The 25613-nt window shown below is 37.7% G+C and overlaps 1 protein-coding gene across 4 annotated transcripts in view; it reads left to right on the top strand.

The window, feature by feature from the left end:
* Positions 1-25613, top strand: part of dop1a (DOP1 leucine zipper like protein A) — a 38571-nt gene that overhangs the window by 6806 nt on the left and 6152 nt on the right. The window contains exons 4-32 of one of the 4 annotated variants that reach the window (XM_088326475.1): positions 44-214; positions 1238-1427; positions 1940-2038; positions 3866-3965; positions 6415-6497; positions 7071-7185; positions 7274-7394; positions 7493-7612; positions 8479-8596; positions 9372-9401; positions 11234-11491; positions 13063-13594; positions 13898-14187; positions 14260-14412; positions 14486-14586; positions 14673-14920; positions 15602-17717; positions 18301-18412; positions 18595-18777; positions 19088-19210; positions 20137-20271; positions 20414-20469; positions 20554-20658; positions 20844-20910; positions 21204-21348; positions 21557-21636; positions 22787-22896; positions 23140-23289; positions 24355-24416. In XM_088326475.1, coding sequence (XP_088182601.1) covers positions 44-214; positions 1238-1427; positions 1940-2038; positions 3866-3965; positions 6415-6497; positions 7071-7185; positions 7274-7394; positions 7493-7612; positions 8479-8596; positions 9372-9401; positions 11234-11491; positions 13063-13594; positions 13898-14187; positions 14260-14412; positions 14486-14586; positions 14673-14920; positions 15602-17717; positions 18301-18412; positions 18595-18777; positions 19088-19210; positions 20137-20271; positions 20414-20469; positions 20554-20658; positions 20844-20910; positions 21204-21348; positions 21557-21636; positions 22787-22896; positions 23140-23289; positions 24355-24416 — 6173 coding nt within the window. Of the gene's footprint in view, positions 1-43; positions 215-1237; positions 1428-1939; positions 2039-3865; positions 3966-6387; positions 6498-7070; positions 7186-7273; positions 7395-7492; positions 7613-8478; positions 8597-9371; positions 9402-11233; positions 11492-13062; positions 13595-13897; positions 14188-14259; positions 14413-14485; positions 14587-14672; positions 14921-15601; positions 17718-18300; positions 18413-18594; positions 18778-19087; positions 19211-20136; positions 20272-20413; positions 20470-20553; positions 20659-20843; positions 20911-21203; positions 21349-21556; positions 21637-22786; positions 22897-23139; positions 23290-24354; positions 24417-25613 lie in introns of all 4 variants that reach the window. The other 3 variants (XM_088326474.1, XM_088326473.1, XM_088326476.1) reach the window with 3 other exon arrangements.

Below are 25613 nucleotides of genomic sequence, written 5' to 3'. Positions count from 1 at the left end.
TGGTACTCCAAACATAACCAATGTCACATCCTCTACTCCGCAGCTCTGGGCTCTTCCCTTTACTCACCAATGCCGCCATGTCTGTAAAGCCGGTGTTGCTTGGCCTCTATGAGACCTACTATTTACCTTTGGGCAAGACGCTAAAGCCTGGACTACAAGGACTTCTCACTGGTGTGCTGCCTGGCCTTGAGGAAGGGTCAGAATTCTATGACAGGTGAGCACAAAAAAAATCAGTTGTTTGCCTTAGGTTTTGTGTTGAAATTACCATTACGATCACAGACGTCAAACTCATTTTGGCTCAGGAGCCTCGTGGTAGAAAAATGACGCTCACGGGGGCTGGAATAGTAAATTAATGGCAAAAAAGGGTGCCTTAGCTTTTGGGTCTGTGGATGTATTGAAACCTCACAATAAAATTATGTTAATGATTCAGGGGTGTAAGAGTAGATCATGATCCAGTTATTTTTTTCCACTCAATATTTTTTACCTAAATTTTTATCATGTTGTGTTTTTCAACGGTGTGTTTGTAAAAAAGGCAAATCAACAATTAAATTCATTGCCACTAGAGTTTATTCTACTCATGTGATCTTGTGCAATCTGGAAAGTGACATAACTAGCACACACAAACACACTAATTTAGGTGCAAACTTTTTAAATGAATTAAATTATTTTGAAGGGGTTTTTTTCAGCTTTTTTATTTTTAATGAAAATGTTTACTAGAATTTGGGAACTTTGCTTTTAGATATCATATCTGTTATAGACATAGGGTAAAGACAACAGTTGCTATTTTTAAATTTTATATTTGTTTATCCAGGTGCTAATCAATAATTTCACTTGGGTTGAAAAGTTTAGCTCTGTAGCAAATGTTGCGGTTAAGAGAAACATCCACGCTAGCACATGTAATTGCAGTTACATTGCCTTAATCCATGAATTTGATTTAAAGTAAGATAATATTGGTATGTGTGTTTCCTTAAATGTTCTCTGGTTGATAAATGGTAGTGAGCTAATATACAGTAGCTATAGTAAGAGGTATGCTCTGGGAGTGGCGCCTTGCACTAGTGACATCCTGTGTACACGTATAAAACTGCAGGTCATTGTTTGACATGATGTGCCTCATCTTGTGCTTCTCTCAATATTATCCCGCGGGCCGGATTGAAGCCGTTAGCCTGATTTGGCTAATTTGCTGTATGTTTGACGCCGCTGATTTAGTCATTGCAAAAACAATCCATCTTCACTACAGAACCAACAACCTTTTGGAGAAGGTGGCGGCAGTAGTGGAGCAGTCGGCATTCTACAGTGCCTTATGGGGCAGCATCCTTACCAGCCCCGCTGTGCGTCTACCGGGGGTCTCCTTTGTTCTCCTGCACTTGAACCGCAAGCTTTCCATGGAGGACCAGCTCTATGTTATGGGCAGTGACATCGAACTCATGGTGTGGGCTGAGTTTGATCAAAATTTTAATGGAAGCCATATTTAATGTTGTATGCATTACTATTTTTGGATCCGATGGATGGTTAATTATATGGCAATGTATACAGAATACTATGCTGTTTTGCTAAAACAAAATGTGAATGTTCAGAATCAGTGTATAACTGTCTGTAAATATATATGTCACTATGGGGCCTGTGTGCATTTTAACGTGTAGCCAACCTTTTATTAGTTAAATTGCATCAGCTGCAGTTTTCCTTGTACCCCACTGTGAAAAATGGAGAAAAGATGCAATGTCTGAGTAAATTATGAGGTTGCTGTTACTTATACTCTCTTGTTGTTACTTATAATTTGGTTAGCAATATAGCTTATATTCCAAAATCCCCTATGACACAGCCTATATGACTCAACTAAAATTACCCATACTTTAAATTCACAATTTCTATTGTATAAACTACATGTATTGCATTACACCTTAAAATTCCCATCACTAATTTTTATTTATTTTCTGATCAGGTGGAGGCCGTCAGTACATCAGTACAGGACTCAAGCGTGCTGGTGCAGAGGAGCACGTTAGATTTGATCCTTTTTTGCTTCCCTTTCCACATGAGCCAGGTGAGAACAGCTGTCGATTCCATCTGCATACAAATGTCTTTGTACAAGTTGAATAATGGTGGGCAGGAATGTTTTAACGTTGATGTTGGATATAGATGTCAAATTTGATGCCTGTACAACTGCAGTGGTTTCACATACCATAAATTCACAACAGATTTTCTTATATAGTGTGCTACCTAAAAATATTGGATGGTCTATCTTCCTATGTGTATTATTCCCATTGTATCTGTTGTGTGTGAAAAGATATGTGATCCAATCTTTTTATTTACTGATAGTTTTGCCCATAAAAATGATAAATTTGGGCTCCAGACATTTTTTGATATTTCCTTTATTGTTTGAATATGAAAATGACTTATAAAAAAGGACTTTCTGATTACAACATTTTTTACGATTACAATCCCGAAATTCACCTTCGATTTTAGAAAAAAACGTTTAAGTGAATGTACCACAAAAATTTAGCATGCAAAATTTTTAAATGTTGCAGAACCCTACTGAAAAATCAGTACTGCGCCTCTCTACCTTTTTTTGTCTTGAGTATTCACTAGGGCTGTCCAAACCACACTTTTTTGACACCCAATTTTTGATTTTAATTATCTGCAGGGACTTAATCCAATAAAAAAATCTCAAATTCATATATACATTCATCAGTGTTCTCGTTTGCCCGCGTCCCTGCGTCCTAGACCCATAATTTTTGCTGGGGACGCATTGTGTCAAATCAACGTGCGTCCCCGGGACGCAACTTTTTTTGACAATATATTGTCATTATTACCCGATTACTTTTTTTTTTTTTAAGTTTTACTGCACTCCAAACTTTTCGTCAGGCAGATCCGCCATTGTTTTGGTCTCACGCCGATCTCGGCAAACAAGATCTTGTTGCTCCGAGATGACGTCATTGTTTTGGTGGTTGTCAAGTGAAAGAAGTATGCCTCCGTAAAAACAATTGGTATTAGGTGCAAATCAACAAAAAATTGGTAATTTCTTCAGTGTTGGTAATAAGTCGAAACATAATACAGAAAGTGGTAACAACGGCAATAATTCCGGCACGAAAAAACGGCGGAGAAATTCTTCAGAAGACCGCGAAGGCAAGGAAAACACGTGTTTTGAAGCAAACGATTCGATGAAAGATAAACAAAAGAATACTCCTAGCAAGAAAAGGACTTTTCTGCCAAAATGGACTCGATTATATTCCTGGTTACGCTATGAGAAGGATGATAACGGAGACGGCAAACCAAGCAGAATATATGAACTGAAATATCTGAAGTGATTAAAACTGCATAAATATATAGACTAATATTTCAGCAATATTATTTTGTATAATGTACAATATTTTGGTGAACTGAAAAATCTGAAGTGATAACTGCTTTGTATTACCAGTTAAGTGTGATGATTAAAACTAAATGAATATAAAGATTTATATATTTATTTATATATTTGTCGCCGATTTACAATTTAAACCTCGATAACACTTAATTTTGGAGACCCATAGATCTCTGTTGGGACCCATATATTTTTGAGCATGCGAGTCCCCGGGACCCATCGCTTTTCAGAGGTGAAATGAACACTGATTCATATGCATTATGAAATATGTTGTTTCATGTTTAGATATTTAGATGGACAATTTCACCAAATTGGTTTTGAAAAATCCCAAATAACCAAAAATTATTTATGATAACACGTTTTAGATTTTTAATTTTTTTTTATTTATTTTTATTTTATTTACTGTTACTCAGCTTTCCATGAATGAGTAAAACTTATTCCTGAGATTTGCGGTTTAGGGGTTTCTTTTTTGTACAATATTATGTTTTGATCTACATATGCTGTCCTCAGGCTACTCGCCCAGACATGATTCGGATCCTGTCAGCTGCTTTGCATGTGGTTTTGAGAAGAGACATGTCCCTGAATCGCAGACTCTACGCATGGTTATTGGGTGCGAAATACACACAGTCACTTACTCTTGTTTAACAACTGGTTTACGCTTGCATACATTATGATTATCTTTAATATGTGAGCAACGTCCAATTTACATGTTCATGATATAGATGTAAGCCAACTTTTTTATTACTCACACCATAATCTTGCGTTTTTTTTTTTTTTTTTTTGCATCTCATCTTGGATTTCAACATGCTGGTAAGTGTCAGTGCTACAGGTGTATCAATAACTGATCAGTTTCTATTTAACACACTTTCTCCATGGGTAACAATAGAATTCCAACACCTTTTCATCTGAAGCAATCATGAAGTACACAAGTCTGGAAATTATAAGTTTTAGAACAATTTTTTTTCCCAAAAGCTCATTTACATATTTTGTATTTCTAACACTTTGCTTCTTTGCTGATAACCAACATCACTATATTTTAGCAAGACAAAATGCAACCCACAAAGATTGCGGAAATAGTTTTTTTTTTTTCCACTACATGAGAACGGACACTAATATTTTAATTCAGATTCTTCCATTCTTATTCAACTTGAACCACATAAAATATAAATCCTGTAAAGAAAAGTATTTTTAAACAAAAATCATATTTCTTTGGCATGTCCTTGTGGAGTTTCATATTTCATTTTAACATTTGCTTGATTGTTTGAGCTCTGCTATAAATATACTAAACTTTTGCGCCATTGGCAGATAACGTAGCTCAGTTTTACTTATTTTGCTCTTTACACAATCAGTGACGTGTCGTGATTTTTGTGCCTGGTAAGGCACAGTGATTTGCAAATAAATTATTCCGCATTTAATTGGCAGAGCAAGAAAGCCTTTGATAAACAGTAGCACACAAAAAACATTTGTATTGTCTCATGAATTCAGTCTATGAGCTACTCCTTTTGAATACATAAATAGCAAAACATTGGTAATCCTCCATTATGAAGCAAACAATAAAAACATACTGGATTGCTTGACTTGCTGGTAACTTGCTAATACTATCACTAATTCTCTTGTTTGCGGCTGGAAGGTGCACCAAATCAGAATCCTTGGTTTAACTATCACCTTCTGCCATGAGACAAGGGAGTTGTAACACGTCCTATATTAAATGTATTAATATACATAATGACAATTGAAAAATAAGCAATTTTAACCCCCAAAAAATCCCCAACAAGTTAAATGAGAAGTAACTTTAACACAAAATATCAATAACCTTTTCATATATTTTCTATTTTATAATTTCCCTTACTGTGTGTAACTGCTTTCTATATTTTTAACATTCTTTCTGATTCAAGTATCTGTGTGTGTATGTATATATAAATTATATATATATATATATATATATATATTTATCATAATCAGCTGCACCGCTTATCCTCAGTAGGGTCGCGGGGCCCATAAATATACATATATATTTATGTATGTGTATATATGTAGCGCCAGACATTAAAAAATCCGAGTACCAGAGCGACTTGCTTCCCACGTCCACGTATATATGTATATATATATATATATATATATATATTTATGTATGTATATATAATAAAAAAAACATTCTTATTTTGACTAAAATCTCCCAATATGGCAGTGAACTTGGTATTTTAATATTTTTTATACATTTTCTGCCATGCCAGATAAATGCTATTTTTTTTATTTGACATGAAAATTATGTTAAAGTAAAAGAAGAAAATTTATAGCAATATTATCTGCCAATTGTGCACATTTTCTGCAAAGATCTGTGTGCACAAGCTTTAAGTGCATTTATCTATTGCCCACCAATTTCCATGAGGATGTATGTGAGCAGCATGTGTCGATGAATGTCAGTTTCAAAAACCCAAATACCCACAGCTCACTTTTCTAGCCTTGAATCATAGATAAAGCAACCCTTCAGTATACATTCCCCTTCCCCAAAATGAATAAATTAATGAATTATCGATTATTATTACATTTGGCTGATCTTACACATGGGTAATGGATTTTGGTGGCAATTGATTTGAATAGCACACATCAGAATACAAGGTGTACTGTGTAATGTGGCTTTTGGCTTCTTGGGTCAGTGTTTTGTTTGTCGTGCACCACTAGGACACATTAAAGTACAGTTATTTTTAATTGTGTGTAATTGACATTGTGATCACATTTGGAAAATGTTTTCTTATTCTGCTTCAGCTACGATACTGAATATAAAATGTAAGCCCTCAATTAATTTAGTTTTGCAATAGAGTGACCACCTTTAATACCTTTCACAAATTGCAGCTAGATTAGATATATTGAATGCTTATCGTTCATAGTGAAAGTCCTTTTAATTCATTTAGTGGTTTCTTTCTGAATTCATTGAATAGGGCCAAATAGCTTAATGTTCCTCATTTACTATCTGAAAACTACATGAATTCATCGATGGTTGTTTTTTGTGTGTCTGTTTTCTTACTGTGTAGGTTACGACAACAATGGGGTGAAAACAGGGCCCCGAACCACTCGTCAGAGTAACCCAGAGGACCATGCAAGCCACTATTTCAACAGTTTCTCAAAAGACATGCTTATTCAAGTGAGGCTTTTGCAAGAGTTTAAATAAAAACAAATCTCATTTTCAGAGGTTATGGCCACATGTAAGAGTGACTTTATAATCTGGGTGTTTTGTTATTTTTGTCTTTTTTTACATATTTCCTTGGACTACAGATCCTTTTGTAGTTTTTTTTTCTTTCATGCTTCCTCTTGCTCCTTTTGCATTAGCAATTTCTTTGAAGGCACTAACAGTCTTTTAACTTGGTTCCGCCATGTGCGCTCACTGCAGCACTCCAGGGGTTAGAACACAGACCACAGAGAAACCAGAAGGCAATTCTAGTTGTAGAAACTATTTTTGTTTTTGTCATGTTGTGCCATCTGTTCAGAGGTACTTATTGGAACTCCATCCTTGGGGAGTGTGTTAGGTACTCAAGGGACACTTTTTTTCAAGCTTTAGCTAATTATGTGGTAGACGGAGCGTGAATACATGGAACAAAAAAAAGAACGTGGGGGGGAATAATTAGACAATGATTTTTTTCTCATATTTAAATGCATAAAGTCCTATTCCATCTGTTGTCATTAAAAAAAAATTCTGTTGCATTGTCTGTGTTTCTAGGCAATGGTTGGGATATTGCAGGGCAAAGCGCGTGGTGGCGAAGAGGAAAGCATTCTCATGCATGACCTCAAGCCATTTCGTATCCTCATCAGTCTGCTTGACAAACCAGAGCTCGGTAACAACAAGTCAATAACAACCGGGCAGTTAGTGCAGCAAATACTGTACATTATGTGTTTTACAGCAGCTCTTTTGCATCTATTTAGGTCCAGCTATTTTGGAGGATGTTCTTACCGAAGTGTTTCGGACACTACACACACAATGCAACACTGAGTTGGACCTCCAAAACCAGTGTTCCTTCAGCAAGGACCACACACACCTTAGCAAGTAAGTTCAGTCAACTATTTCCTTTTTAGACTTTAGCTATTAAGTTTTGATTTGATACTATGATGGTCCCCTGTTTTGTTTTGTTTGCTTGTTTTTAGCAAACTTCGGGAGAATAAGAAGACAGCAGAACTGATTAAAACAGCTAATCTCCTATTTAACTCTTTCGAGCCTTTCTACATGTGGGACTATATTGCTCGCTGGTTTGAGGAGTGCTGCAGGTTAGTATTTGTTATCATGAAGGTTTTTTTTGTCTTGAATTATTTTTGTTATGTTTAGGTAAAGGTGACTATGCTACCGCACTGGGGTAATAGCTGGCTGTTTACCAGTTTCCAGCAGCCAACAGCTTCAACTGAAAATGACACTCAATTTTCATCAAATTTGTATTTTTATGTTTTGAACTAACCTTATACAAATATATTTGAGTTTCCCTTTAAAAAAACACAACCATAAAAATACTGATTTTGGTGGGTTTTGAAATTAAATAGTTTTAAAAACGAATCAAAGTGCTCTGTACGTGTTCCTTGAGGAAAAATATTGGACGGCTTTGTTTTAAGGTTTCAAACAGTTAGATGAAAATAGTTATTTTGTCCAAGAATTAACTAATGTCCTGTGAATAATTCCTTTTTCTCACTATACAAGAGTAGTTTCACTTAACATTAATAATGATATATTTTTTTAATCTGATCATGGAACTGGGTTTGGTAATCTTCGATTAATTACGTCCGTGATTCCTTAGCTGCTTGGGCAAAGGGCACCCTTTTGTCGTTCTCAGTTTGTCATTATTTTCAAGCTGAACTAAACTAATCAGTCATTCAATTTAAGTGGTTACACATCTAGTGATCACTTGGTTTCCACTTTTTTTAAGATATAATTAAAGAATAAGAGAGAGGATGCCTGCCTCTGGCAACACACACGTGTGTATATGATTTTGCAAAAGGTCAATGTAATAACAATTATTACAAGTACTCACAGACAAAGCAAACTTCCTTGATGGCAATACCAGTAAAATACATCGGTAATTTTTAACTCAGCATTGTTGTTCCACTTTGCCGTTCAAACGCATCAATGTATTACTTTTTTGCAGGATGACACTTAATGTGCAAAACCGTATTCCAAGGCATGGTGGGAGCTTTGGTACCCCAGAACTCTCCCTGATTGAGTTCTGTCAGCTAGTTGATTTCCTACTGGACATTGTCTCCTTGGTGAGTTTTTGCTTTTGTTCTCTCTTCTGCCCTTCAAATACATAGTCCGTCACTTTCCTCACTTATTTCTTGAAATATCTACCATTGTGCAGTAAAGTTAGCCACAAATTATTATTTTGTCTGATACCTTCTCAATTTAGGAACATCTTTGTTTTAGCTCTACACTTTTGTTTAGTTTTTTAAATTTATTGTTATTCATTAGTTTCATACAGACAATGTGTTATTGAGTTTGCATTTACCTTGTTTAATACTGTTATCTCGCTCTTTCTCATGCTTCAATAATGTCTTATTTTATGGTCCTGCTAGGGCTATTAATACAGTATATTAGTTGTCATCCCTCCTACCATATTTGCCTGATTCGCACCCTTTACTCTTAACTGTTTTCTTTAATTCCCCCCACTCAACAAATCCCTTCTGGTCTTGGGAAGTTACCCTACTTTGACCATGTCTCTGCTGTTGCTTTGTATGTTTGTAATGCCCCACACAAGTACAAAAATACTTGTGTATCAATTCCTTACCTAAAATTGTATTTGGCTGATTTGTGAACTGATTGACAGTTTGGAAATCTGCTTCTGTTAATTCTCTATTTCCAATCCAAGAGGTTTGGAAATCAATCTTATTACCCTGTTTCAAGTTTGTGTATGTGTTTGTTTGAGTGAGTGAGTGTGTGCTTGGTTGTTAATGGGTATGGCAAGAGTTGGACATGATTAGTTTGCTGTGGCCTATGCTCTGCTTGCTCCTGTCTGTTCAAACTATTTGCTCTTTCTCCCTGAAGCCTACTAGAAGCATGAGGGTAATCTGCCAGGTAAAGTACTGTTCTTTCCTGCTTTTTCACCTCATCCTGCTTCACTTAGGCTATGATACCATTCCTACAAGATCCCACCATTATCTATAAATCTGCATTTCTGACTAGATTTGAACGATGAGTCCCTAATAATTTATTGGCTTCTGTACTTTTAACCGGCAAATTCAGAAAAGAGACAGCAACATACATATCTCATTCATTAAAGCTCTTTGGTGTGGATCTTGTGACAATGAAATCTTTGCCTAGTGTGTCTGGGCTTTGATTGCATGCAGATTTATACCATTGTTCTGCTTACATATTTTAAAAGAAATATGGACACCAGCTATGGTTATGTTTTTCTAATATTTATTTCATTGTTTCTTTGTCCATTTATCCTAATTTTGTAGCATTTTGCTTCTTAATATACACTTAATATACACTATATTCTATAATATTCAAGGTTCCTGTGATAGAAAGTAATCAGGTACAGAAGAAGCAAATGTACCTTGAAACTACACAGTTGTCGAAGTAGCCGTGTTTCTTTTTTGGGCTAAAGCACATGTTTTTCATTATTAAAAAAATCTCAAAGCACACGGCCGATTAAAAATTTTGTAAAAATTAGGCTTCTCAGCTCCAGTTGAATGTTTTCATTCCAAAGGTCAAAGTAGGTAGATTTAACATGAACTGTTTTAAATCAAATGGAAATGGAAAGTAAGCTATTATATGAATAACCAACATAATCAGTAGCAGCTCCATATATATATATATATATATATATATTTATATATATATATATATATATATATATATATAGGGCTGTATGTGTAGAATAAATACAGGAAACATTTGAACTTGCAACCCGGATAGGTTCCTGCCAGCTGCTCAGACGGTATATAGGCACAGTGATGAGATTTGTGGTAGATTGCTGTACTGACTCGCTGCCAAAATTGCTGAACTTCTACGTGCTGCGATTTTTTTAAATTAAAAAACAACACAACAAAGACCTGCTGGAAAAAAATAGCATTTGCTGAAAAAATGAGCATCTTTTCGTTTTGGTTTGAAGTATGGGTGGACGCAAGTCGAGCAGGTCGTAATTTGCACATTACTTGTAATGAAAATATGCAAAAACTCCACAAGGGCATGCCAAAGACAACTAAATAGCTTCAAAATAACGGCCTGTTTACGACATCACAGGTAGATTGTAAATAATTCCGCAAGATCTTAATTTAGTAGAGGATGAAAATGGTGTTTACGCAGCATGTTACTTTCCACAAAAAGTGAAACTGAATTAGTTCCTACATTGTCAACTATTCACATTAAAGGTTAACATGTAGATTTTGAGTCATGCCTTTTCGTTTTGCTATTTTTGCAGAACTGACCAGTTTAACAACGGTGTGTATTTTTTCTTGACAGCGGTAATGTCATTGAATGAATGCTTTTTGCAAAGTTGTCATCAATTTGTTGTCACTATTTAAATAAAGTGAGATGGTTTTCTGTTGCCCTTTGTGCGCCGTGTCACACTGATTGGTATGGGTTATAGCATAATATGTTTTTCAGTTAGAATGTGTATACAAGTTAAACCAACATGAAATCATTCATATGGTGGAAACATTTACTATAATTATTTTTTCATTGTTTAACCATAATGACTCAAAAATCTTATGTTTTTGTCCTTTTGGAGTTGTACACATCACATTTTGTGATGTAAAAATGTTTATTATTACATTGTTTACAGATCAATGTCAGTGTGTTGTATATTCTCTGACAGAAGACAGGCAGCTAACATTGTGGCATGCTGTGTATGATATTCAACAAAGACACAATTTTGAAATTTATAATTACCCATATTGTAGGAAACATACATCGAGATCCAGACAGAGCATCTTCCTCAGCTATTGCTACGCATGGTGGCAGCACTAACCTTTCACCTGCCGACCTTGGGTCTTGGAGAGCTCACTCACTGCCTGCGTCTTTGCTCTAAGATCCTGAGCAAAGTACAACCACCATTAGTTTCCCCTTTGGCTTTGCCCACAAGTCCCCAGGTGCAAGGCATTTCTACCTCTTGTGGAAATTCTTCAGGTTGCACAAAAGAGAAACAAAGTGATGAGAAGGTGAGTTGTGGAATCACATTGACACTTGATTTACTGTCATCAACAAACTTAGTTATTTGGTTGTAAACCTGCAGTTTCCTATTGAATCAATCTTTTCATACACAATCAATGTTGATGGGTTAGGGTTTGTTGTTTAAGGTGTCGTTAAAAAGTTAAAAGTAGAATATTTTCTCTATTTAGAGTATGTGTTAACAATTCTTTACTGAGTTTAAATAACTTACATGTCATCTTCTGCTGCGCATATCTGCTTTTATCGTAAATACCAAAGCTGTTGAGGGTCAACTCATTAGCGTGGGGGAAGGAGTGCTAGGTAGTAACGCCATGCTTGTTTTCGCAGGGGATTTTTTTGGGGTTTGTATTTGTTAGTGTAGCGAGCATAAACATTGTGAAAGGCTTTAATTAGAGTCCAAATGCCAAACTTTTCCAAGTTTATTCGACTGTCTTAGAAATGCACATACTTGCATTGGCGTCATGAACGAGCTGTTGAGGCTGCAATAATGACACAAGCCTGGAGATGGAGGCAAATAACTTCTAAATTCCGCACAGCTCCTTCAAACAAAACGGTAACAAAAAATGTACAAATCCAACCATGTAAGCCTGATCAAAATAAAGATTATTCATGAATATGTTCAATATTTTGTCAAACACTTGTCATGGCTGTTCTGTGTGTGTAGAATTTACAGTTCAAACTATCCATCCAGGTTCATCCCCATTATCTGGAATGTGTGTGGTTGTGTGCCTTTAAACTTAGACAACAGCCTTGTAAAAATGGGAAAATAGAGATTTCAGCTAACTTGAGAACAAACAACAAATGTCGGCGATTCAAATTGCAATAGCTGTCCCATGGGGACCAACTAATTGCCGGCTGTTCTGGTCCTTCAGGTCTCTAATTGGCATTTTGGTTCTTAAAGTGAGTGCAAGCTCACTGTTGCATGATGTGAGGATTCAATTTGTCCTACGTTCAGATCCAGGACTACCTGGACTGAGCTGTGCTCGTAAGAGTAGAAAAATGATATTCAAGCAACAGCTGAGCCCAGGTCCCCTGCACACTCTTTGCAAGTGAAGAAGAATGAAATAAACACCTTTTAGCCATCTCCAACAGAGTGGAAAACGTGCCACCTACATCCCCAAAAAATTATTTGAACCGACCCCTTCCCCCAACCTTAGGTGCATATGAATGATGTGCTGCTATTACCTTACATGCCACCTGAGTCCAGGCTCCAAAATGTGCCTACCGCCTTGATCAAGATGAATCCCACGGCACTTGGATGCACACCGGATTACTAAAAAGAAAAGCAGAATTCTTACAACTAGTTGCACTTTTTCTTCTGTGCTTGGTAATATGAGACCCTCTTGCCAGACAGACAGGTGCAGATGGTCTGTATGTGTTTTTTTCACCAATAACATAGGGAAAGAATGTAGGTCAGTTTGAAAAAAGGTTACCTTTAACTTACTGCCTTAATATTTTGTAACTATCTTTCCAGTTGGTGGCCTGAGTATTTAATTGTAAAAAATTCATGCTACAGGTTCAATGGATTTTCAATTTGTTCATTGTCTTTTTTGTCTTTCAGCAGCCTCTTCCTGTAACTATGGAAACACTAGCAAGTGGAGAAATGTGCAGAGAGATAGAAAATCACCTCAATTGTTCATCTGAAAGCTCCTTTACAGATTTTATCCAGTACAATGAAAACGGACCTAGTACGGAACAACCACCTCACACTCTCCCAATGCATAAACCAGGCATTCGTTTCTCGGCCCCATCCCAACCTAAATCTGTGGACAAACCAGTCATGCAGTGCTGCTTGGAACACTTCCAGCAATTTCTTTCTCGCCTTATTACCTTGCATATAACTTCCAAAGTAGTGGACAAAGATGACCAGGACAGAGGCCTGCTGGTGCAGTCAAAAAGTATTGTATTAGAGAGCAACACACATTGTGGACATGTAGACCAGAGTGATTCAGGCTTAAATTCTGTGATGGTGCAAAAAGAGTGTGTTAGTGCTTTTACCGCTGCTTGCCAGCTATTTTTGGAGTGCTCTAGTTTTCCAGTGTACATTGCAGAGGGAAACCTTAAGGCGTCACCTACACAAGAGCTCGAGTGTGGTAAGTTTTCATAATGCACGTTTGTAAGAAGGTTTGATCACAGCTTCTATAAAACATTTAATTAATAGTGTTGGAAATCTCTTGCAAAAATGAAGACTGGATGTAATCAAAATATAAACACAATTAGGAAGAGCAACGTCCTCTTCGGAAAAACATGCAGTAAAGTTATCTAAATGGCTAAAAATAAAACAGATATCCCACATTGCACCAAAGCTCTTTGCTAAGTATATACACCAAGTGACAATATGATCTGTGAACACTTTAATGTGTCATACAGTATGATATAACAATGCTTCTTTCTAGGTGCAGACAGCGAACTGGGGTTTCTGCCAGAGTGGCTACAGGCATTGATGGATGCAACCTGCTTGGCAGGCAGCTTCAGTCTTCAAGGTGTGGCCATTTCTTTACTAATGGACCTTGTGGGACTCTGCCAGTCGGTAGCCATGGTAACAGCTGAAAGTGTGGCATCCAGCGGCAGCTCTGAGTCTGCCCAGACTATGAGTCCCAGCCAAGGCCGCGTGGCCGTAATCATCAGGCCACCTCTCACTCAGGGAATTTTGAAATACATAGCAAACAAGACAGACTTCTTCAAGGTAGAAGTAATATCAGAAAAACCATCTGCATTCCCTCGTAACTTTTCTAACTTTTTATCTGCTTGTACTTAGAATGTGGCTCTGATATTGTGGGATCAATTGGGTGAAGGAACTCCTCAGCACCATCAACGGAGTGTGGAGCTCTTCTATCAGCTCCACAACTTGGTACCTTCTTCCAGCATATGTGAGGATGTGATCAGTCAGCAGCTCATGCACCGTGACAAGGTCAGTGCAGTGAAAATCACTAGCAGCCAAATATGGCCTCTATAAATCTTTGCTGAAGTGAAGTTTCTTTCAGAGAATTCGACTAGAAGCACATGTAAAGTTTTCCGTGCTGTGGCATTTGACTCGAGATTTAAACATGACCAAGTCTTCTCCTTTTAATCGCACATTTGACAGGTTTGTTAAAATACAATTGGTCCTTGTATTGCAGTGGTCCTTGTATTTGTTGTATTTTTAAACATTTCTCCCATCTTTTATTCCAGATCTCTCTTTATCATGCTAGACAGCCTTAGTTATTGGGATCCTTGCACGAGTTCAGTTGGTCGGGCATGGCTTAACCAGGTCCTTCAGCGACATGACATCGCTCGGGTACTAGAGCCCCTCCTCCTACTACTACTGCATCCAAAGACCCATAGAGTTTCTATTCAAAAAGTACAAGCTCATCGCCACTGGTGTCATGTCTGTCCTACTATGCCTGAACATCAGCCATCAGAGCCAATGGAAAGTGAAAGTGAGTAGCATTGTTTTAGTCTTGTAGGTATTCGATATGCTTGGTGTACTATTAGTCGACAAGATAATCGATGTGACACGATATTAACACAATAAAGCTGTGATAATTATATGAATACCAACTGAATATTTAGGGGTAAAAGGTCGTTGCTTTTGTACATAGCAGCAATGAAAATAGAAAAAGAATAACGCTTCATGTGTCATTTTTTTTAATGGTTTGTCCATAAAATGGTGAATAGCTGAAGTCATTGTTTCACATTGTCTACATTTTACAGGCAACGGTAAGTTAAGTAAGAGTAACAGTTGTGTAAATACATAAACAACATTCAACAACTAAAAGTACCAGGCACTTACTTACCTGTGCATATTCAAATTGTCCATCAAGTCAATTTGTAAAGGAACCTAAATATTCCCTTTTAAATGCAGATTATTGGAGTAATCTTAAATGGCCTGTATTTAACTGCTCTAATTAAGTAACCTCTAAGAGGAGCTGTTACTATACACATTGATAAAAACCTGCCCTCTTTAACAGTTGCGCCGCTTTTAATATTGCAACACCGCAGTGACAATATAGTGGCAAAGTTATCATAATTCTCAGTAAAAATGTATTAACCATTTCTTTGGTTTCCAGTCTGCTTTTACTATAATTATTTACTCTGTATTTTTTTTTCCCTATCGTCAGACCTCAGTCACATGCAAGTGGACAGGATGGCACACAGAGATTTCCCAGGTCTTGATGTTGGTGATATGGAGCCGTTTTGTCTTACTGTTAACCCTCTTAGTGACAGTTTATCTATACTGAGTCTGAGCAGTGAGAATTTGCAACTCATTGGAGGATTTCAGCCAGTGGATCGGCAGGAGGAAGTCCATTCTGAATCATCTGGTTCTCAGTCCTCTCCAGTAGAAAACCAAAGTTTTGATGAGCAAGAGGCTGTAAACAGCACATCAATAAGTTCGGACCACCAGCCTGCGTCTTCAGATATGTCCGAAGAGTCATTAGAGGAGGCTGTTTTCGCAGTTGTAAATGACCTTATAGAAAATGTTCTGGCTTCGATAGATGACGAGTCTGGTGATGTTCCAATACAGTCTGATGATTGGCCTCATTCAGACTCTGAAAGCAGTTCCTCAGAAGTTTCTGCTGGTATCCATCCTGAGTCAGGGCCTCCTTACAGCACAAACCACCACACACTGCCAGAGATGTTGGCTGAAGGAACACTGGAATTTCTTGGTGTCCCTTCAACTGATATTGCTGTGGAAGAGCAGCATAGAGAGGGAATCATCCGTCACAGTTCCTCACCTTCCATCGTCACGTTACCTGACAACTCAGACCCAAACGTTTCAGAACAGAATTTGCAGGTGGACAACACCCAAGCACGCAAACGAAGCCATAGCAGCACTCAGCTCAGCCTCAAAGGCAAAATTATGGAGAAACTGTCAGACAAATCCTCCGGAGCAAAGCCTAAAACAAAAAAATCCAAACGGAAAGAAGAGGAGAGACTGAGGAAGGCAGCAATCCAGGCTGAAAAAACACAAACACCGAGTATATTCTTTGGGGATAGCTTAGATTTAGAAAACTGGTATAGCTGTGGGGAAGGCGAGGTATCAGAAATTGAAAGTGACACTGGCTCACCCACTGGATGTTCAGGTGGAAATGTAGGAGGTGTTAGTATTACCGAACATCATCCATCTTCCGCCAGAGCACGTTTCAACATCCATCCTCTATACCAGCATGTTCTTCTGTATCTCCAGTTATACGACTCCTCCAGGGCCCTGCATGCACTCTCTGCAATTGCAGCCATGCTAAGGTCCGCTCCTTCAGGGTTTGTCAGTGCTATCTCCACTACCAGCATCAACAACACTTACACTCCCCAGCTGTCTTTGCTCCAAAACCTCCTCGCTCGTCATAGAGTCTCCGTCATGGGCAAAGACTTTTACTGCCCCATTGCTCAAGACTCTCACTCCCACTCATTTCGCAGTGCCATGTATTTGGAAATAATCATATCACTATGTTTATACTTTTTAAGAAGCTATTACTCCGCCCATGTGACAGCAGGCCCTCAAGACTTGGCTGGGAACCGGGCCATGCAGCTAACCAGTATAGAAGTATTAACTCTGCTTTTTAGTGAGCTTGCCAAAGTGACAGGAGGCTCTGCTAAGGGATTTGCTAGTTTCATCTATGATGTACTGTCCAAGTGTAAAGTTCAGAAGGTTGTACTCCATTGCTTGCTCTCCTCCATATTCAGCGCTCAGAAATGGCATGACCAACGGGTGGCAGGTGTAAATATGTCAGCAGTAGAAGAAGGTCTGTCAGAAGACAGTGTTATCAACTTGTCAGAAGACCAGATGGACAGTTTTAGTGCTGTCCAATCCCAGTTACTAAGACTGCTTCAAAGCCTTATTGTACTTGAGCATAGAGTTCTGGTGCCAATCGAAGAAGGAGGAGAACCTGCAGCGACGGTGGGCGGTGTAGGAGCAGGCTGTAACACAGGAACTGGATTTGAGATGTTAGGTGGAGAAGTTGAGCATGTCAACCCTCAGCAGCCAATGACATCACTGCAGTACCTTCATGGACAGCCGATTACAGCACAAGGCATGTTTCTGTGCGCTGTGATCCGGGCGCTGCATCAACATCATGCTTGTAAAATGCACCCTCAGTGGATTGGACTCATCACCGCCACACTGCCATACATGAAGAGGATTTTGAGGAGGGTTGTTGCATCAGTTACACTGCAGCTGTGCAAGAACTTGGACAATCTTCTTCAACAGTACCGCTTTGAGACAGGGATTACCGAGACCAGGTATTAAGAATTAAAACACTGATAACACGACCTGATGCATGCATTATTTAAATCACAAATCTAACCCAGACTAGCATAACAGACACAAACAGGCAAACATAACAACTGTAATGTAAAAAGTGTTTCAACAAATGGATATCCTTTGAGATGTAAATATCACCAAAAGTACTGTTTTAGGCAAATGAAATTAAAACTTATTAATGTTGAAGACCATGAGATTTTTTTCTCCAAAATCTGAATGAGAAGTTAAAAAAAATGTGAAGTATACGAACATACAGCAACTCAGTGATACAGCTCCTGCCAAACATGCTGACGCATATTTTAGGTAACGATTTGTCTTTTTATATACAAGTTAACTGGTTGTGAGGTAGTACAGGGAAACATGTTTTAAACACCATTATTTGTAATTTAACACATTGCAGGCAACAAACAGCATTTTCTCATGTTAGTCAGGTTTTGAACAGCAGATGGCACTTTAGGCCTTGGAATGAACATGAGACCACAGTATTAGGTTAAGTACCCATATACAGGTATTGCTTGTTAACTAAAGTGGCTCCCATGTACACATAATCTTTTTTTGTAGACCCCAATGGACTGCTCTGTGCATACCTCCTGACCTGTTACTGACAGTACTAGAAGGGATCACTGCAATCATCCACTACTGCTTGCTTGATCCTACATCCCAGTACCACCAGGTAAGGGTCCTCTAGACCACAATGAAAGCACTCTAATCTATAACAACCTTCTTAGCAAGTAATATTGCTCAACAAAGTTCTTTATTTTCTATGTCCATTTAAGTTAGCAAATGACTATAATCGTTAATTGCATTTTCAATGTGTATTTACACAATTGTTGATTTATCCCTATCACTTGCCAGTTACATGTGAGTGTTGACCAGAAGTATCTGACTGAGGCTCGTTCAGGCATCCTGTCTATTCTCCACACCATCATGTCCTCTGTCACGCTGCTATGGAGTGTCCTTCAAATTGCAGACAGGTCCGAGAAGCCAGCCGCCGCCTCTGCTGCTTCTACCTCCAACATCAATTTGGGTTCCACTAAGGTAGTCAACCAAAGTACAATAACTATTGTGACTTACAGCAGTTAATATGAGTGCCCATTCTTAGTAAAACCTCTAAAAAATTAGAGGTGTTGAAAAATTGAGGCACACTGTATTTCATATTGTTGTCTCTCCATGTTAGAATGCATCAGAACCTTGCAGTTACCACCAAATGTACATTTGCTTCTTTTGTTTATGTATTGGCGCAGTCACACGCCTGTGTGGGTATGAATTATGACAATGTTGGTGGTTATTACAGTTCACGAAGAGCAAATACTGCCCAAATTTGAAATTCAACACTTCTCATCCACAGAAAATTCGTCAGCAAATTCTGGAGCTGCTGGGCCCAATCTCCATGAACCATGGGGCTCACTTTATGGCAGCCATTGCCTATGTTTGGAACGAAAGGAAACTAAAGACTCCAGTCAGAAATAAAGTGGGTGATGTGAAATAAAAGTAACGCATTTATAATTTTATGCACACCTTTTTTTTAACATAAATGTTTCAGTTTAGTAGTTTAAATATGTCATATACGTACAAATAAAATATAATTCTTTTAAGGAACTCCAGATTTGAATTGGGAATAGCCTTCAAGCAAAATCCTTATTTTTGCTTGTAGTTTTTAGGATTTGAGAGAAAATAATTGTTACTGGAATGTATGTACAGACGCTGCCCTACTTATAAACGATCGTTCGTAAGTTGAATTTGTTCGTAGGTTGCTTCAGTGCTATATTTTATAAATAAATAACCAGTATTGTTTCGTACTAAAAATAAACATTTAATAAAATAATATGCTCTATATAGATGCATAAAGTGAAGTTAAAATTGCTTGTGGAAGATGGGTTTCAAACAGTTCACACCGTCTGAGGTAGAAAGTGGGTGAAAATAAGCGATCCAACCATTTTCTCAACCGCATCAATCTTTCTTATTCTACTTTCATTTCAAAAGAAACTGCCCCCTTTTTCTTTACACTTTAAACCAGCCTTATTAAATGGATGCACAAGATATTTAAAAATAAAAATGTCAAAGTTCTTAGCACGCTTTAGATACAGTACACGTACTATGTTATTCGCGGAGGTTGCTAGGTGACCTCTCATAGCACCACGCGGCGAAAAGAAGCACTGCAGTAATATCCTGTATTCTGAAAAGGGTGCACACAATAAAAAATCTAACTTACAGTAATGTCCGGATATTTTTCGACATCCCAAAAAAAAGATCGTATCTACTGTTTTTTTGTAAGTCGAATGGTCGTAAGTAGGGGAGCGTCTGTATATGCATTCCTCAAATAAATACAGCCTAAAGGTCTCTATTTATCCTGTAAGAATTTAAATGAGGTTTTACTTTGCTCATTGTGAATTTTAGGTGATCCCTGTCCCAAGCGAAGAACAGTTGCTGCTGGTTGAGTTAGTCCGCTCAGTGAGTGCCATGCGCACTGAAACTGTCATGCAAACAGTCAAAGAGGTCCTAAAGCAGCCACCAGCCATTGCAAAGGATAAGGTTTGTGATACTAAACTTTGTGTCTGAAAATAACAGGATCCAGTATTTAAATTATTCCATTGCTGACTGTGTGATGTACTGTACTTGTATGTCTATTTTGTTTGAAGTATATCATACATATGCATGCACTGAACCTTTTTAGAAACATCTCTCCTTGGAGGTCTGCATGTTGCAGTTCTTCTATGCATATGTCCAGAGGTGAGTTCGTTTTTTTGTTTATCATCATCAGTATGTTTACTTCATGGTCCATCAGCTGTAAATGCCCTTCTAATTTTTTTAAAGGATTGCTGTATCCACTCTAGTCGATAGCTGGCCCCCTTTTCTGGCTCTGCTGAAAGAGTCCGTGCAGTTAAGCTTGCCTGCTCCAGGACAGTTCTTAATACTCTGGTTTGTTGCCTCTTTTTACAGTCCTGTTTTTAGTGTTACATTTTCCCCAAAAAGTGGTTATTTTACTGTACCTAAGTTTATCTTATTTATACAATACAATGTTTTTTCTTGAAAACAAAGTTGATGACCATTATACCCTTCACTGTTGTATTAAATATGATCTTAATGTTGTTCTTTTTTTTCAGTGTTTTAAATGAATTTATTTTGAAGAACCCTAATCTGGAAAATAAAAAGGACCAGAGAGAGCTCCAGGTTGCCTACATTTTTCATTATGTCTTTTGATTAGTTTGTGTTTCGTGTGTTTGTTGAGACACTAACTTTGAATTTTCAAAAAGAACAAGTTACAAATTAAGGTTGACCAATAATTTGGAAGGGTAAACAAAATACGTCATTACCAAAAAATATATTGACTTGGGAAAAAATACAAGCTACACTAAACTTGCATGTAGATTTCTGTCCAACTGGAATTAAATTTCTTAATTCATTTAGTGTATTTGCCTTACTTTCAATACACTTTTCCTCTTTGTATTTTGGGTTGCATTTAGGATGTGACACAAAAAGTGGTGGAGGCCATTGGCACAATCGCAGGTTCCTCTCTGGAGCAAACAACATGGCTGAGGAGAAACTTAGAAGTCAAGGCCTCCCCTCAGATAGTTGTGGATGGCAGTAACCTTGAAGCTGATGTTGAAGGTTGGATTCTTATATTTGTGGGACAACCTGTATAGTGAGCTAGTATGCCTTTTTTAGACTATTAGAAGTGTTCTTTTTTGTGCAATAAATCTAAGGAACGTTCACAATTGAAGTCCGTTAGGAAAAATGTATTAAATAAAATGAAGTTCTTGTGAATTTTTCAATGAATCTAAAAATTAACCCACATGTATTCATTCCCTTTTGGTAGATTTAATGCTCACTGTTATGGAGGCCTCCAGTTTTACGCCATCTGTCTACAGCGTTCATGCTCTTACGCTGCTGGCTGAGGTAAAACATGTTTACTGTTTTATAATCTGCTCTTCTTCACACAACTGTTGTTTCTCTAGCTGTCAGTTTACAACTATGGATCATATATTGATTTTGATAATTCATACATTTTGTCCAAAACATTAAACCATCACTATCTGTATTGTCCAGCAGTCCTGGAATTTTTGTGCTCTGTTTCAAATCTTTCAAACATCTTTGCTTCTAGTCATTCACCATTTAATCATCCAACTTATTGACCAATGTAAAGTGTTTAAAATGCCTCACACTAGTGTTATGTTTCATAAAGCAGCCCCAGACCATGACACCGCCACCACCGTGTTTTACTGTTAGTCACATGTTCTTTTTGTCAAATCTGAGCCATTTTTACTCCTGATTTAACAGGATGCACACCTTTTAAAAGGTTTTTGACTCATCAGTCCACAGAATGTTTCTCCAAAGGCCTTGAGAATAATCAAGATGCTTAATAGCAAATTTGAGACGACTCTTTGTTCTTTTGTGACAGCAGTGGTTTTCGCCTAGGAATTCTCCCATAAATGCCATTTTGGCCAGTGTCTTTCTTATAGTGGGGTCCGGAATACTCACCTTAACTGAGGCCAGCAAGGCCTGCAGTTTCTTGGATGTTTTCCGAGGTTCTTTTGTAACCTCCTGGATGAGCTCTTGGAGTAATCTTACTTGGTCGACCACTCTTTGGAAGGTTTGCCACTGTTCCCATTGTTATCCATTTGTGAAGAACAATACTTTTTCACATAAGGCCAGATAGGATTTTTTTTTTTTACCAACTCACCGATATGAGTATTAGATTTGAAAGTCATATCAGTGATTTGTTGTGATTAGTCGCTAATACGATATCTTAAAATAGTAAAGCATCAGTATCAAAACCTCACTAGTTATTCTTGCTTTTAACTCCTGTCTCCTTTACCATACTTAGTGGGTTTGACTTGATTTCTGTGCCATTGTTTTTTCATGTTTTGTGTATTAACGATTAAATAGTTTAAAATGGCACACATTCATTATAGACCTAGCTTCTTGTTCATGCATCGGGACCCCCACCTTGATTGTCCTCCCACTGGGGTCTCACAAAATTCTCGGGGAATAACTGCATTGCGTCTATTCTGCAGTGTTCAGGGTGTTAACAGGAAACTTTATTCAGGTGCTGGCACATTTGTTGGACATGGTGTTCTACAGTGATGAGAAGGAGCGAGTTATTCCACTGCTGGTAAACATTATGCACTACGTAGTTCCATATCTGCGCAACCACAGGTAAATACGTTTTTGTGGAAGTTCAAAATTGATTTGGCTTGCTATTGTTTTTGGGAAATTACTTTGAAAGAAAAATGCTAATCAACTGAAATTCTAGTCGCTGATATCAAAGCTATCCGATGTGTCACCCAACAGACATTACCCCCCCCCCCCCAAAAGAAATGCACAGAAAAAATATTTTGCTGAATTAAAATTCCTTATACAAAGCTATATTACATGTGAATAATGTTATCACCTTTTCAGCGCTCACAATGCTCCCAGCTATCGGGCATGCATCCAGCTACTGAGCAGTCTAAGTGGCTACCAGTACACACGTCGAGCCTGGAAAAAGGAAGCCTTTGACCTCTTTATGGATCACACCTTCTTCCAGATGGACTCGTCCTGTGTCTGCCAGTGAGTAATACATCAGTCAGTGTGCACCATGCGCAATATTTTCTTCTCGGTCAGTGTTTCTGAACTTTGTGCAACATAAATCAAACACAAAACTGAAGAAAGGAGTTTCAAGTAAATGTACATTGTTTAATTCCTGTTTAGAATTGGAATTATCTTTATTTTCATTGACGATATCGTAGTGAGCATTCTTCATGCGTTTGTCCAAAACAGGAGATTAATTGTTTCAGTTGGTAATAGGAACATGCTTAGCATGAAATAATTATATTGTATGGTCCAGAAAAAGAATGAACCTGCTGCTTATGGTACAATTACCTCACCTGTTCTTATCTTTTATATGATGCTTTAAATTGAAGGAAATACCCTTTGGTTATCTGGCAAAACGGGCAGCCTTATAACCTTCCTAATTTATTGCGTTTTTCACTACAAATTTGTATTTCCAGTTTTTTTTTTTTTTTACATTTTATTAAGTGAAACTAGTTTTAAGATCATTGTAAACATTTTTGTGTAGCGTTTTAGACAATCGATAGGGCTCCAAATTTAGTGCCAATAGAAGCAACGAGATCAGACATTGCACTGGGGGCGGCATTAGCTCAGGAGGTGTACAGCGCTCGTCTTGGGATCAAGGAATTGCAGGTTCGAATCGGCACCTCCGTGTTACATGTCAAAGTGTCCTTGGGTAAGACACTGAATCCCTAATGCCCCCAATAAGAAAGTTGGCGCCTTGCATGGCTGCACGGCCGCTATTGGTGTGTGAGGGTGCGTGAATGGGTAAATGTAAAGCACGATGTAAAGCTCTTTGGGAAGTCTTCATTGACTTGAAAAGCGCTATATAAATGCAGATCATTTCATTTCACTCCAGGAAAATTACATAATAAAATTTAAGAGAAAATGGGATTAAAATAAATGTCAGGAAAAAGCGGCCAAAATAATAGTAAGATAGTGCTTGTAATTTATGACAATGTTAATGTAGAAATAATATCTTTATTGGTGTGTTTTACATGCAAATATCCAGTATTTAAGGAGATGTTTGTGACTGTCTAAAGGTTAGATTTTTTTTTCTTTCAGCTGGAGGGCCATCATTGATCACTTGATGACTCATGACAAGACCACATTCAGAGATCTTATGAGTATGTTTTGTTTTCCTCCTTTTTTCGTTAAAATTTAAGAAAATTCACCTATTGAACCGTATCTAAAGTATTTTTACCTATTTGGCATTTATGAGTCTGTACTCTTCCATGGATTCAAGTTATTTTTAATGAAAACTTGCATGTTTCACAATAGATAAATAAGTAAATCATAATAAGAATAATAATAGATATAATAATGAGGGATGTCTAATACCACTTTTTTCAAAATGTATACTAGTACTGAACTTCAACGTGGTCAATGTTACCATTAAGCGTCAAATACCAGTATTCCTTTCCTCATCCAGAAAGAAAATAGGTGATATTTTAAAGAAATGCCGTTAAACACCAGTACAGTATTTCATTGAACAATGTATGATTTGAATTGATTTTGTTTTCCTTCTCTAATTTGTAGTTCCTAGTGTAAAATAGCCACAAAGGGTCAGCCTATAATGGTATCTCGAGTCAGACAAATCCTATGTCATTGTTATGTTATTACCCGGTTGTAATGATTAGAAATAGGGTTAAAATAAGTACATTGTGCCCTGCGATTGGCTGGCAACCAGTTCAGGGTGTCCCCTGCCCACTGCCCGGAGATGGCTGGGATGGGCTCCAGCCCCCCCGCGACCCTAATGAGGATAAGCGGTACGGCTGATGAGATGAGATGAGATAAGTACATTGAACCAATAAAACATTGTTTTTAGGCACTGATCATGCCAATAATTTATCATGCTAGTCAGAAATCCAATTTCCTAAAAGATCACTATGACCCTTTACTGGTGGGCTATTTTCAGAACTAGTCCGCAGGATATTCAGTTGCTTGTAGGGGGTTACCTGGTGGCCGTGAGCACCATGTTTGAGACCCATGGTACAGGACAAGCAAAGATAAGTTCTAAAAAGCTCAAGGAAGAATACAAACGACAGAGATTCAAAGTGACCAAACGACATAATCTTTCTGATTTTTTTCTTATGTTTTTATTTTTTGTTGCCAAACCTCTCGAGGGTTTTTTTTGGAGCCAGTGGCAGCAAGATGTCAGCTCCCTCTAGGTGGAGCTTAAGTTAACAAAATAATTGCAAATTTCTCAACCTGAGAGTGTTTTGAAAAAATGCACCTTTACACGATATTATTTGAATAATTTTTTATTTCATCACTAGGGGGGGCTATATAATACAAAGGGCTCTCAAAGGCAGGGGTCTCCA

This window comes from Urocampus carinirostris, chromosome 2 (genome assembly GCF_059441175.1).
Source record: "Urocampus carinirostris isolate Australia breed hairy pipefish chromosome 2, RoL_Ucar_1.0, whole genome shotgun sequence".
Taxonomy (NCBI): Eukaryota; Metazoa; Chordata; class Actinopteri; order Syngnathiformes; family Syngnathidae; genus Urocampus; species Urocampus carinirostris.
This window is presented reverse-complemented; position numbering and strand designations above follow the sequence as displayed.